This window comes from Hippocampus guttulatus, chromosome 17, assembly GCF_054856545.1.
Source record: "Hippocampus guttulatus isolate MCC_2025c chromosome 17, RoL_Hgut_1.0, whole genome shotgun sequence".
NCBI classification, from domain to species: Eukaryota; Metazoa; Chordata; class Actinopteri; order Syngnathiformes; family Syngnathidae; genus Hippocampus; species Hippocampus guttulatus.
The window spans coordinates 13,313,299-13,328,244 of record NC_141277.1 but is presented as its reverse complement, the minus strand read 5'-3'; the positions used below and the strand labels follow the sequence as shown (position 1 = coordinate 13,328,244).

Here is a 14,946-nt window from a genome sequence, read left to right as displayed (position 1 = left end):
TTAATGCAGTCAAGTGCTTTTCTCTTGGATCAGACATATACTGAGATAGTCTACTCACAATCCAGCTCATATCAGGCCTAGTGCAGGTCATGATGTATATGAGGCTGCCCAGCATTGCTCTGTATTTCCTCTGATCGGTTTTGTCCCCTTCTGGAGCCAGGTCACATTTGATTTCACTTGGAGTGGCTCTTGCTTTGCATTCAGACATGCCAAACTTCTCCAATATTTTCTCAATATATCTGGATTGGTTTAATGTTATTGAGCCCACATTTTGCTTGAAATCACTCCCAATGAAATGAGTGAGGCATCCGAGGTCTTTCATTCTAAACTTACTCTTGAGTTTCTCTTTGATCTCGCATAAACACCTCTCATTGCTGGCAGCCACAATGATATCATCAACCCACACTAACAAAATTACTTTTTCTTTGTCAGACATTTTGGTGTAGATACAGTGGTCTGCTTGACTCTGTACAAACTCGTTCGCAAGTAAAAACTCATGAAGCATCTTGTTCCAATTTCTCCCAGACTGTTTGAGGCCATATATGGATTTGTTTAACTTACACACAAGTTGTACACCATCCTTTTGTTTCACACAAAAACCTTCAGGTTGATCCATGTATAGTTCGCAGTCAATAGGTGCATGTAAGTATGCTGCCTTCACGTCCATTTGGTTTAAGAGCAAGTCATACAGTGCATCAAGCTGCATCAGTAGTCGCAGTGATGTCAGATTAGCGGTCGGCGAAAATGTCTCAGAATAGTCAAGTCCTTCTCTCTGACTGTACCCTTTGGCTACATATCTCGCTTTATATGTTTCATTGCCTTTGTCATCCTCCTTTAAAGCATACACCCACCTTCCCCCCACTGTCTGTCTACCCTCCGGTAATGGCACAAGGGTGAATGTGTCGTTCTGTTTAAAATAAGTCATCTCATCTATCATAGCCTTTCTCCACTTATCTGACTTTGGCGATGCCATTGCCTCGTAGAATGTTTGTGGCAATCCCACTGTTGCTCTATAGCAGTAATCAATTGTGATATCATTGCCTTTTACTACACATTCATAATCCTCTAAATATTTTGGTGTCTTCCTTTCTCTACCAGAGGTACGAGGAGTCTCAGTACCATTGGTTGTGTCCGTGTCGCAGTCAGGTTTAAGCTCTGGTTCTGGGTCAGAATCGTTTCCTACATATTCTGTCTGTGACTGACTTGCTTTAGGCATAGTTACCCACTCTACATAGTGGTCCTCCAGTTGAGTCTTCTCAGTCTGCGTCTCACTCTCAGTCACGGTCTTTGTGATGAAGTGGACCTGTCTGTGTTTCTGAACCTTGTTTTTCTCTGGAAAATAGATCAAATAAGCAGGTGAATGACGGTCAAAACCAACAAAGATCCCCTTTTTGCCCTTTGGATCTAGCTTTTTCCTGTTTTGCTCATAGACCATGCATTCTGAACCAAACTTTTTCATTTTTGACAAATCTGGCCTTTTTCCTGTGAAAAGGAAATAAGGAGTCTCCCCTGTTCTTTCGCAGTAACACCTGTTCCGTATAACTGCTGCTGTTCTGGCCACATATGGCCATAGCTCTTTGGGTAAGCCTGATTCTATCAGCATACACCTCACCATCTCAAACAATGTGCGCCAGTTCCTCTCTGCTGTCCCATTTTGATGTGGGGAGTAGGGCGCTGATCTCTCATGTTTTATCACATTATCTCGAAGTAGAGATTGATACTCTTGATACAAACTCTGTCCCATTATCCAATCTCATTCACTTTACTTTACCATATGGTGCTGTGTCTGCCAAGAACTGCTTTGTAGCTTCAACTGCCATGTTTTTGTTCCTGAGAAAGTATACAAAAACAGCTCCAGAAAAGTCATCTTTACTGATGGCATATTTGTACCCGTCGAATGACTCTGGGTCAATAGGCCCACCTAGATCTGTATGTACCAGCCCTAATGGCTCTTTAGCTCTCACATCACTTTTCCTGTTTCTATTCTGGGTGAATTTCCCTTGAATACAGGTTTCACATTGGTTAGGTCTAGTTTTGTCACTGATTTTCATACCTTCTACTACAGCTTCAAGCTTAGCAATATCACCATACTTACAATGGCCCATTATCTCATGCCATGTTTTCATGTCTAAAGATGCATTGCAGGAGTCTCCACTGCATGCAAGATTTTCTGTGACAATGTCAAGATAGTACATTCGGTCCTTTACATTCATCTTGCATATTGTCCCATCTGAAAGAATCATTTTGTTGTTATTTTTCTCAAAGTTGAACTTTGCCCCTTTCGAAGTTGCTGCCTCCACTGAAAGGATATTCTACGGGTATCCTGGGATGAGGAGAGCATTTGTAATCTTGACACTCACTACTCGTCCATTGCTGTCGGCCAGCTTGATTTGTGCGTCCCCCTTCTTCTCGACACTTCCGGTGATCCGTCTTCCATCAGCCAGCTGCATGATGTGATCTTTAGGCCGGAAACTCTCATCAAATCGGATGAATGCGGTCTTGTCGGTGATTATGTGGGCAGAAGCACCGCTGTCCACGAGTAGTCCATATTGCTGCGCTCCCTTGGGTCGCCATTCACTCACCCGGAGCAATACTGTTTCTTCTTCTTCCCTCGAAGATTTGGCTTGGTCTCTGCCACAGAAAACTTTTTCCGCATCGTCCATAACTGCAGCCACTTTATTGTTCTTATCAGCATTTGTCCTTCGCTTGTGTGGTTTCTTATTCTTACTCATGCAGTCTCTTGCTTTATGCCCCACTTTCTCACAAATGAAGCATTCTCCATTGAAGACGTATTTCTTGTCTTTTTCTTTGGGCTTCGGCTTGAATGACTTGGCGATCATTACTTCATCTGGTCTGGGCCTGCTTCGGTAGCGGAGGGTGCATTCAAAACTTCTCAGCCTAGTCTTGAATTCAGCAAAGGTTAACACTTCCCTCGTTTGAGTCACATGCACAGAAAATGGGTTGTATTCATCCGTGAGTCCTTTCAACACCATAGCCACCAATAGTGCATCACTTAGGCTCTCCTTAGCTCTTTGTAGCGCAGCCACTAGCTTCTCGACACGTGCTAGATAGTCCGCTAGCTCCTCGCCGTTAGCCATTAGCATATTGGTTAGCTCTGTGTACAGCCCGACAATTCGCGGCTTTTCTTCGGACTCAAAATGGCGTCTCAATATTTCCAGACTTTTCTTACCATCTTCTGGTGCTTCATACAGGATGAGTGTCAATGTTTTATCATCCAAGCAGCCGCACAGTTCAGCATATGCTAGTTCGTTTTTCCACTCGGTTTCTGTTGCGGCCTGTTCGCTGGATCCCGCAGCTACGTCACACCCGAGGATAGCATCTTTTAGCCCGATGGTTTTCAAGTATGCTAGGAACCTTGCCTCCCAGGCCTCATCTCCGTCAAATCGTGGCGGTAATCCTCTCCCATGGAGCGCCGCTGTGCCTGGAACCCACCTGGGCCCATAACCTGTTGAACCTTCTGCTGCGGAAGTCTCTCGCTGGTCATGTGTAGGCATCATTGCTGGTGACTACACTCGGTTCGAGGCACAAGACTGGAGACGTTTCTTATTTTTCTGTGTGGTCGCTACCACTGAGTCGCTGAACACCCGACGTGCCTCAGTGCACCGTCACTGCCATAAGCGAACTGCAGGGAAGCTCCACCCCCTTTATTTATATACACCCCATAATACGGTATCCCTCCACACAAAATAGTACCAAACATTTAGTCACAATGCCAGTGGCATACATCGTCACTCAACAGTAAAACATACGCCAGCTTAAACATACGGCATGCATGCACGCACGCTAAAAACACATTAGCTTGAAGCATACGGTAGCCTGCTAAGACATACGGATACACGCTAAAAATACGTTTTTAAAAAGGCAACGGAAGCAAAACCGAGTTGGGTTGTACTTTATTTAGCCATCTTACAATGTACTCACGTTTTTCAATCAATCATCACCCAGAAATCCATCAAAGTCCTCATCTTCTGTATCCGAATTGAACAATTGTGCAAGTACCGATAATCCATCAAAAACGCCGGGTTCCCTCTTGTTGTCAGAGTCACTCTCATTGCCATGTGGCTCCACAGAAATGATGCCGGCTTTGCCAAAAGCTCGAACAACAGCGCAGGCACACACGTTCGTCCAAGCAGCCACAATCCATTCGCAAATAGTGGCGTAACTAGCCCGGCGCTGCCTCCCACGCTTCGTAAAGCTGTGTTTGCCATCGATCATCCATTGTTCCCATGCCGCTCGCAACTTTACTTTGAACGCCCGGTTGATGCCGATGTCCAGTGGTTGGAGTTCTTTAGTCAAGCCTCCGGGAATGACGGCAAGCTCAGAGTTCATTTGCTTGACTTGGTTTTTCACCACTGCTGTGAGATGGGCATGCATGGAGTCGCAAATCAAGAGTGACGGCGAGGCATGGAAAAAGCCATCTGGTCTCTTAACATACACCTCACTTAGCCACTCTCTCATCTTCTCCTCATCCATCCAGCCCTTTTGGTTTGCTTTCACGATGACGCCGGCTGGAAACTTTTCTTTCGGCAGCGTCTTTCACTTAAAAATCACCATAGGTGGCAGTTTCTGTCCATTAGCATGACAGCCAAGAACGTAAGCGTGTCTCTTTGTAGTATTCATTTTCGGGAGTTCTTAGAAACCAAAACCGAAGTTGTTTTGCAATAATGCACATACCCACACTATATACACTGTATATTATACAGAACCTGTATATTATACAGGTACTCGTACCTGCTAGGGGCGTGCCTTTAGCGTCTACTTACATGCCCACCCTTCACTGATTGGCGGACTTCTTCGCCACATGCCTGTCCTCACTCACTTCCGCCTTTTCTCTATATAAACAGCGTGTCGGCTCTCAGTCAGGCTTTGGAACTCAGCGCATACACAAGACGCTCCGCATTATAAGGTGTCCTGTCCATTTTGGAGAAAATTTAAGACTTTTAATGGCGCCTTATAGTCGTGAAAATACGGTACTTCCTGGACCCGGTGGCTTTTCTTTCCACCGTCTTTCCACTGTCTCTAACTCGACCGACGCTCGATCGCCACCCAAGACAGCATTGCTGAGCTGATGTCATGCAATGAACTTTTAAGACAGCCACGGGACGCTTCGTAGTCCTCGATGGCCATAGTTAGCTCTCGAAGGCTAAAAACCTTACGCTAACTGGAGCGCTTCTCTCTCATTAGCGCTCCAGTTAGCGTAAGGTTTGCTTTACTTGTAATACGAGGAAACGTTCTTTTATTTGAATGTCCGTCGAGCCATAAGCAATTTACTCTGAGCAGCTAATCGGATGCATTCCACTCTATCTTCTACGGATCTAGCTTCAGTATCTACACACATAGACAGTGAGGTCCCTCTTGGCCAATCGGAAGCCAGGATGATTCTCGGTAAGCCAATGGCAGAGCAGCTATGAGTATGTTGCGTTCAGGAAACTTGCAGCTGTGACCGAAATAAACATCGTTCACTATGTAAACCAGTGTGGTGGTTGCTGTTGCCGTTTCCGAATGAAGCAGTAGAGGTCGCTGTTGGATTAGACTTCGTTGTAGTGAATGTCTTCACGAGGCTGGAGCAGAGAAAATGATTTCGTATTATGCAACAGAGGTTTTTTTCGTCGTATGGGGGGCAGTAGAATGGGAATGATGTTAACGCATGAAGATTTTTTCACATTAGGGGGTATTTTCGACCATGTAGGTTTCGTTCTAGAGGAGTTTCACTGTGCTTAATTACATGTTCCCTTTGATCATTTCGGCTATTAATTGGAAAATATGCTACCAAAGAGCGAGGGGAGTAAAAAGCACTGGGGAAACGTTCACCCGGTCCTTTTATCTTTAACGCTTTCAGGGACAGCGGTTACTACAGTGGCCAGTTTACATGTTATCATTATTGGTGCATGAAAGGTAAGGTTTAATGCTCCCAATATTACAATTTTACTAACAGTAAAAACAAAGGAACAAACTACACAAACATCTCCGAGACAGTCCAGTCTCCGACAAAAGGAAAGATGACGGACAGAAGTACAACAGAGCACGAAAGCAGCACATTCTATCTGTATGTAATCAACTCTTCTCATGCATAGTGAGTCTACCCCTGTAGCGTTCACACGTACCATTTTACATCGGTGCTGCCCCACAAACGAGCATTTGCTCTGGAGCAAATTTTTAAACCACCTCCTTGAGCAGGGTTAAATTTGCTCCGGTTTAAGCTGTTTTCAGGGGCTACACCGGTGTAACTTTGTACGTGTGAACGCTTTACTGCTGCACCAGAGCAAAAGTTGCTGTGTGAACACCCCTATAGCCATGGAGCATCATTCTAATCAATGCGGAGGAAGGTCTAATTTGTCCAAAATGGTTCCTATTTTTTATACTCTGTGAGCCGCCCCCACACAGGAGCGCGGCTCTGCCTCGCCCATGTGACCATGTTTGACTGCATGGTTCCAACTCGATATGTGTGCAAGGGTGCAGATAGATAGGAAGATGCCGAGCCAGGGAAAATGTTCACAGTGACACAACGGCTAAGCACAATTCACCCAATTTACTTACTGTATGTGCCAAGGAAGCATTATCTCACCGGAGTAAAACACAAATGTAATGAATGTTTTGAAATGAATTAGAACAAGTCCCAATATTATTGTGGACATTGTTTATCTACAAGTAACTACAAACAATAGTATGTTACCATCACGAGTCTTCTTATATGTGCCCCCACTGCCCCTTTGGTAATCAAGAGGACTTTGCTTGTGGCACCCTACAAGCTATTGCATCTTTTTTTTTTCACTTATAGACTAAAGCTACAAAAGTCAGCTCTTGGTGTTTCCCAATGTTTTTGGGGGGGTTTTTTTCACTCATGTCCAAGTAGAACATGGGCACCACAAGAGGCTTGTTGGAGATTAGGCGATTGTGGGTCGCAGTTGCAGTTTCCATGACTTCATGCAGCCTGATGCAGCGTTACCATTGATAATGTCATTAGAGCAAGACAGCTGCCGTTTTCAAAGCCAGGATCTGCAGCTGCATTTTACTAACTGAAGGCCCCACAGCATAAATGAAAAATCTACTGTCTATTCATTATCATTCCCTTATCTGAAGGCCTTTTGGAGACAGCAGTGTCATATTTTAAGAAAGTCTTCAGGCTTTTGGCTATTGTCAAGTCGAAAGAAAAAAAAACTCATCTCACCATAGAGAGGCTATTAAATTTCAGTTTATGTTGGTGTGACAAGATGACTCTTATAACAGCATCTTCACACAATGCCTTGTTGGTTTATAATGCAAAACAGAACAAATCAATTTGGCAAGGTTGTCGATTAAATGAAGGCATAGTGTCGCATATGATTAGTGAGTCGGTCTCATACCAAAGAATCTGTGTTAGAATCTTAACAGAGGCCTCAGCTGTTTTTGGGGGGGGGGGGTATTCAGTTAACTCCCCTTCACGCACTCCAGATAATTTGATCATTCACTTAAATATAACGTTTTTAAAACTGATTTAACTTTTTAATTATCCAAGGAGATACTGTCTTAACACAATATTTTTACACGTGCACACTGTTGTGTTTTTCCTCAGCTGTGAGGATGCATGTCCTCCAGGTAAACATGGACAACAGTGTGAAGAGAGGTGTCCCTGCCAGAATGGCGGCATATGTCATCATGTGACCGGGGAATGCTCTTGTCCGGCAGGATGGATGGTATGTACACATTCCCAACATGTTTTTTTCTCCAGAAAAAAATACTTGCTTATTTTTACACTTATTGTTTTAAGTAATATACACACTTTTAGGGGTTGTTAAAGTGACAACAAATAAAAGTGATGGAAACACCTCCTTGGAACTGCACTTGATGGACAAATGTATTGGGTCAACTAATCATTACACCTCCAGGGAACTGAACGTGGGAGAAAATGCGGTGTTGTTCTTGAATAATAGCTTCCGGAAATACTATTGGAAAAGTGTGGTTGTGGGAGGGTTTCTCAATTCTACAAAATTATTTGTCCGATATAAAAAAAAAAGAAAAGAGTTGTGATCTTACATTGCAATTACAACAATACGACACAGTGATGAAGGAAAACGACACAGTTTTATGGATCCAACTGTCTGTGGTCTGTTTGTCCTTCAGCACTAGCATCTGGAAGATGGTCGATATGTGGTTCACCAGTGCATCAATGAAGATTTTGACCCTGGAGAACCCAAGAACCGTTTTCTTCTTTGGAAAATGATTAATTTTACATTAAATGCCTGCTATATGTTCACTGAACACCAAAATATGTTTTTTCAAATATTTAATGCTTTAATCCTAATTTAGGATTCGGCCCAAATTTGACCCTTTGGGATTTAAGGGTAGCATTTGAGTAGCAGAATTTATAGGGGTCAAATTTGACCCCGGGGGTTCTCCAGGGTTAATCTGATCCATGATCGGCTTCTCAGGACTGTCAGCGTAAGGGCAACTGGCCGACAGTAATTCAGATCAGTTTCTGTGGAGCTCTTGGGTAAAAGGATGACTTGGGCTTTCTTGTTAAAAATGTCCGTGAGCATCTCAGGCAGTTGGTGGGGAAAGTCCATCAGTACGTTGCCCCCGGACATTAATTGGGCCATTAGCTTTGCGGGGGTTGATCTTTTGAACAGTCTTCCTCACATCTGCTGGGGTCACACTGAGTGGCATGTAATCAGATGGTGGTATGTGTCTGACACTCGGGGGTTTATTGCTGGGGTATTCAAACAGGGCACAGAACCGTTTTGAGGGCATCTGGCAGGGCATTGTACACCCCTAGTGTTAGAGTTAAATCACTTGATGCTTTTAAGATAAGATATCCTTTATTTGTCCCGCAATGGGAAAATTACACATGCTCAAGAGAGTCATCGGAGGTGCAGTGACCTTGGGTCTTCTGTGCACAGAAGGCTTGTAGCCCTCTTCATGAGAAAAGCAGAGGAACTGAGAGAGACCACAATACCGCAGGGAAAACATGGAAACCCGAGATAAAATAAAGGCCCAAGTAGGAATTCGAAGAAGGCAGCAGGTCGAACCAGTGCTCCATTGAGCTGTCAGTCTCATTCAAGTTCATCCTAAATATGTTATAAAGACAAATTCCAACACACCAAACTCAAGTGAACAAGCCTAGAACTGTCCTGTGTCACGTTCTGCATGATGGTAGTTGTAGGACCCCAAAAAGCAGGGAGGATTGACCAAAATGTATTTAACAAAAAATACACACAGCAGTACAATGGAAAAAAAAACCCCACCAAGTCAAAGTACTCAAAAAAAAAATGCCTGGAAATCACAAGTATCAAACTACAACAGGAAACAAAACATGACAGGAGCACAGGTATGCTCACATACTCACAGCTCACAATGACCCAACCAAGACTGGCAGAAACTCGGGGAACTAAATAGAAGCCAAGTGACGAGACAACGAGAAACACCTGGACAACACACAAAGGGTTGAGGGAGCTAATTGGTTACACACAAGGAACACTGATAACGAGAACAGGTGGCGAAAAAAGGGCACATGAGGATTCAAAACCAAACGTAACCAGATCGAAACATAACAGTACCCCCCCTCAAGGGACAGATCCCAGACGTCCCAAAGTCACCCAGTGGCCGGAGTCTGTGAAAACGGGGCGGGAGGGCGGGACGCAACACTTGCGTCACCGGGGACGGGAACAGAGGGCGACAGCAACCTTTGCCTCGCCGGGAACAGGGACGGGCGACGGCAACCCTTGCCTCGCCGGGAATAGAGACCGAGCGACAGCAACCCTTGCCTCGCCGGGAATAGGGACGGAGGGCGACGGCAACCTTTGCCTCGCCGGGAATAGGGACGGAGGACGACGGCAACCCTTGCCTCGCCGGGAATAGGGACGGAGGACAACGGCAACCCTTGCCTCGCCGGGAATAGGGACGGAGGACGACGGCAATTGTTGCCTCGCCGGGAACAGGGACGGAGGACGATGGCAAGTTTTGCCTCGCCAGGAACAGGGACGGGCGGCGGCGGCAACCCTTGCCTCGTTGGGAATCGGGACGGAGGACGACAGCAACCTTGGCCTTGCCGGAAACAGAAAAGGGAGGCAGTGGGACCAGGCCTCTAGTCCTGCGGGGTCCAGTAGGTTGGGTCATTCTGTCACGTTCTGCGTGATGGTAGTTGTAGGACCCCAAAAAGCAGGGAGGCAGGGAGGAGCAGGGTGGATTGACCAAAATGTATTTAACCAAAAATACACACAGCAGTACAATGGAAAAAAAAAGCCCACCAAGTTGAGGTACTCAAAAAAAAGGCCTGGAAATCACAAGTATCAAACTACAACAGGAAACAAAACATGACAGGAGCACACGTATGCTCACATACTCACAGCTCACAATGACCCAACCAAGACTGGCAGAAACTCAGGGAACTAAATAGAAGCCAAGTGACGAGACAACGAGAAACACCTGGACAACACACAAAGGGTTGAGGGAGCTAATTGGTTACACACAAGGAGCACTGATAACGAGAACAGGTGGCGAAAAAAGGGCACATGAGGAATCAAAACCAAACGTAACCAGATCGAAACATAACATCCTGTTTGTTTTGAAGGAATTAGAATCTTGGAGACAGGAGGCGGTCTAATACAATGCACTTCATTGGGGTCTGTTTCTCTCATTTTGCACCAATGGTGTACTTGAAGATCAAGTGTTGTAAATTTGAGAATGGTGAATAAGGTGTTAAACAGATACATGTTGCCATTACAAATAAAAAAAATTAAAAAGCCCCAAAGATGTAAATGCAAGAGATGCAAGAGAAAGTGAAAGTGAATAATGTCATTGGGGGAGGAAAGCAAGAATTTAAGCAGATAAAAGAGGGAAATTTTCTGATTGAGTTCTGGCTAGTGCGTCATTGAGGTCGGTATGTCTATTTCTGTAGTTTGGAACGAGACAAGCATTCTGTTTTCTCCTACTTCCAGTTCAGTTCCAATCTAACATTGCCAAGCCACATCCTGACTACGGATCTACATTTAACACGAGCACATGACATGAACATTCATTTTGTCATCTCATTCTCACAAATTATTAATTTCAAGATTAGTATTTCCCAAAATGCTAAAATAATCGAAATTGTAGATGCTGTCGCAGAGTGGTCAATTCCATGTGGGAATGAATCATGCAAAACACACACACACACACACACAACCACACACGTGTTCAACAGTTCTATTTTACAGAAGAATTTTCAGAATGAAAGAAAGCTATTATTAAACATGAAAATTTGGTTTTTATAGCCTGGCCACGTAAACATTCGCAGGTTAGTCGCTAATAACCAGCCGGCCGCCACCTGGTTAAAGTAGCAATCAATCGTGTCATCTTTTGATCAGTCACATTTGCAAGTAGCGATGATGCTAACGCGATATGTAGGATCATAACTTCAGTGTTATTATGATTACATGATAAAGCATATTTGTTACTCCTGATTGGTACATTTCTTAGTAGTTCATTAGTTGTACAGTAGAATAGCACTGTTTGAAATGAATGTCCCCAAAAAAAATCTATGTTAATAAAATGTTTGATTACCCCTGAATTATCTTTGAATTATCTTTGTTGTCAGTACCAGTGCTTTAAATCTGGTGATTTAAAAGCAAGCGAACAGCATGTACTTGTCTCAACTGGTCTGTGACGCAAAGAAGGTTGAGAATCACTGTTTTATGTTACAAGCGCTATGGAAATAAATGTGTGATTGGTGAGCGAGAGAGAGAGAGAGGGGGCGGGGGGGGGGATAAACAAGCGCTTTCACAACAACTGCAGCTGTAACAAAGCACTTTACAGCACATTTAACATAAAAGAACAAGAAGTCAACAGAATAGAAATTATAATATAATAGAACAATGTAAAACAAATCACTATGTATTTCTTTATTTACAATGTGGATGTATTGTTGTATTTCATAGGGCACCGTATGTGGACAGCCATGTCCAGAGGGAAGATTTGGCCCAAACTGTTCCCAAGAATGCCAATGTCACAACAATGCCTTATGTATTTCATCCACTGGACAGTGTCTCTGCAGCCCCGGATATACGGGAGAACGGTAAGAGACATCTTCCATTCCAGGAGCAGACAAAAAAAAGGAAGTGAAGTACTTTGGGCTATGATTTGTAATTGTGTTTAAAAATTAAAGGAATATCATTCTGTTCGATCCACCTTCTAACACAAACAGTAAAATATTGGACATGAAATTGACTGTTCATGTTTGATTCTGACCTTTTGATTTTGGGTGTCAGTCTTCTGGGTGCTTGTCATTGTCATTTGTATGGGCTGTTGTTATTGACACTAGAATATAGTTAAGTGAGCAAACTGCACAGCTTGTGAAAAATGGAGCAAAGTTGCGTTAAAATAATACCCCTCGTATACATCCACATTGTCTGGACAATCACAGAAAGAAAACAAAACTAACCATCCTCGTTAGTGTTTTCTTGGACAAATCATAGCTGAGAACCCACCATGACTTTAAATCCATATAATTACCAATATCAGAGGGCGTGCACCATATACTTAAGCAAGCCAGTGATGAGACAGGAATAGCCCGCCCATGTGCCCATTAAGAATAAATAAGGGTTTGAGTGAAGCCAAATGTCATGGTATAACGCTGCTTGGAAATCGGCAGCGCATGCCGCACCCTAACCTTCTGGAATCCATTAACCAACGAGTGAGGGCCCCTCAGAAAAACGGAAAAAATAAGAAATCGGAATTAATTGGAGGACTTGTTTGCATGTTTTGCCGGTGACGTGTTACGTTTGAGGAAGCTGCCAATAGGATTTCGTGTAAAGATCTCATATGTGTGTGCACATGCGCGTCATTTGTTTCGAAATTCATTTCGACATGCTTGAATCGAAACTCATTTCGACACGCTTGAAGACACCGGCACGGTGGACGAGTGGTTAGCATGTTAGCCTCTCAGTACAGAGGTTGGGTTTGATTCCGGGCCTCAGTCTTCCTGTGTGGAGTTTGCATGTTCTCCCCGTGCCTGCATGGCTTTTGGCTTTTGACTCACATCATATGCGCGCACACGCACGCACACACACACACACACACACACACACAAAAGTGCCGTTTTAATGATGATGAGACACCACCACGAAATACAGCTTTTATTCCCCGCACCAAGTTCAGACATTTTTATTGTTCAAATGGTTTTAAATAGTAAATTTGTGGGTGTTTTGTGACTGAAACTTTGGTGGAGTGGGCTCACAGTTTAGCTCCATCATAGCAGGACGATGACAGCTCAATTTTTTCTTGGAAAATGTTATTTAAGATAAATCAGTCCTTCATTAAGTACAGTATGTTCCAAACAGCATCACCATTTCCTCCTTTGCTCCGCCATGGCAACCCCGCCCCCTCCTCGTCCCCCTAGAGTTTCCCGACTCTACAATTACACCCGTTTCCTCCCAGCAACACCCGTAGGCTTCACAGAGGCACTTTGAGCGACACGAGAATTGTGACAATTCATCCACTTGTTGCGCTGAGGGCTCAAATCAACAGCCACGTCACTCTGTCTGGCTGCCGTCGTATGTCGGAGTGCCTGTGTGTGGAAGTGTCTGTCTGTCTTTTGTGAATTTAAAAAAAAAAAAAAAGTGAATCCATTACTTCCATAATCGTCCAGCGCTAATAAATATGGCGTTAAAGTTTGACTGTCATCTTACATAAAAAGAAGTTTGCATCTTTTGAAATGTGTGACTTTGTGCCTTTCTGTGGACAGGTGTCAGGATGAATGTCCAGTTGGTACTTACGGTGCTGGCTGTACGAAAAGATGTCGCTGTAAAAACAGTAGTAGATGCTACCATAACTATGGAAACTGCTTGTGTGAGCCAGGCTTCACAGGCCAGATGTGTGATGTCCGACTGTGTCCCAAAGGAAACTATGGCCTATTGTGTGACAGGAAGTGTCCATGCTATTCCCAGAATATGCAGAGGTACAGTATTTAGCACTTCACATATCTTGCTGTCCAAATGTTCTACTGTGGAACATATTCAGTGAGATCAAATCCGTTGCGGGACACAAATCCATTTTTAACACTGCTTGGAAGGAAGGATGCTAACTAAGCTAAAAGCTATGATGGACAGTCCCTCCCACGCCCTCCAGCCCGCCCTGACAGCACTAGGTAGCTCCTTCAGCCAGAGACTGTTGCACCCGCGCTGCAAGAAGGAGAGATACCGACGCTCGTTCCTACCGACTGCTGTCAGGATGCTGAATAAAAATAATAACATTAATAATAATTAGGGCGGCCTGGTGGTCCAGGGGTTAGCATGTCGACTTCGCAGTGCAGAGGTACCGGGTTCAATTCCAGCTCCGGCCTCCCTGTGTGGAGTTTGCATGTTCTCCCCGGGCCTGCGTGGGTTTTCTCCGGGTACTCCGGTTTCCTCCCACATTCCAAAAACATGCATGGCAGGCTGATTGAACACTCTAAATTGTCCCTCGGTGTGAATGTGAGCGTGGATGGTTGTTCGTCTCTGTGTGCCCTGCGATTGGCTGGCAACCGATTCAGGGTGTCCCCCGCCCACTGCCCGAAGACAGCTGGGATAGGCTCCAGCACCCCCCGCGACCCTAGTGAGGATCAAGCGGTTCGGAAAATGGATGGATGGATAATAATAATTAAATGATGTGAAAAACAATTGTAAATAGCACTGCGATTTATCCATTTTGTATTTATATTGCACTTAATTGAACGGTGTTTGTTTGTTTTTTCTTCTTTCTTCTTTCTACCCACATTCTTGCTGCTGTAGGCTGTAAATTTCCCCAGTGTGGGACAAATAAAGGATATCTTAATCTAAATCTTATGCTGAGTAGGGTCGCGGGGGGTTGCTGAAGCCTGTTCTAGCTGATTGCGAGCGGAAGGCAAACGACACCCTGAACTGGTCGCAGGGCACTCGTAGAGACAAACAACCATTCACACCCACATCCACGCCGTCACTGAATGGGAACCGATCC

At 44.3% G+C, this 14,946-nt stretch overlaps 1 protein-coding gene across 1 annotated transcript in view; it reads left to right on the top strand.

Moving 5' to 3' along the window:
- The window catches only part of megf10 (multiple EGF-like-domains 10), a 109,713-nt gene that overhangs the window by 53,690 nt on the left and 41,077 nt on the right, over positions 1–14,946 (top strand). The window contains exons 7-9 of the mRNA XM_086135202.1: positions 7,574–7,694; positions 11,913–12,049; positions 13,718–13,930. Of these exons, the coding sequence (XP_085991328.1) occupies positions 7,574–7,694; positions 11,913–12,049; positions 13,718–13,930 (471 nt within the window). The remainder of the gene's footprint in view (positions 1–7,573; positions 7,695–11,912; positions 12,050–13,717; positions 13,931–14,946) is intronic.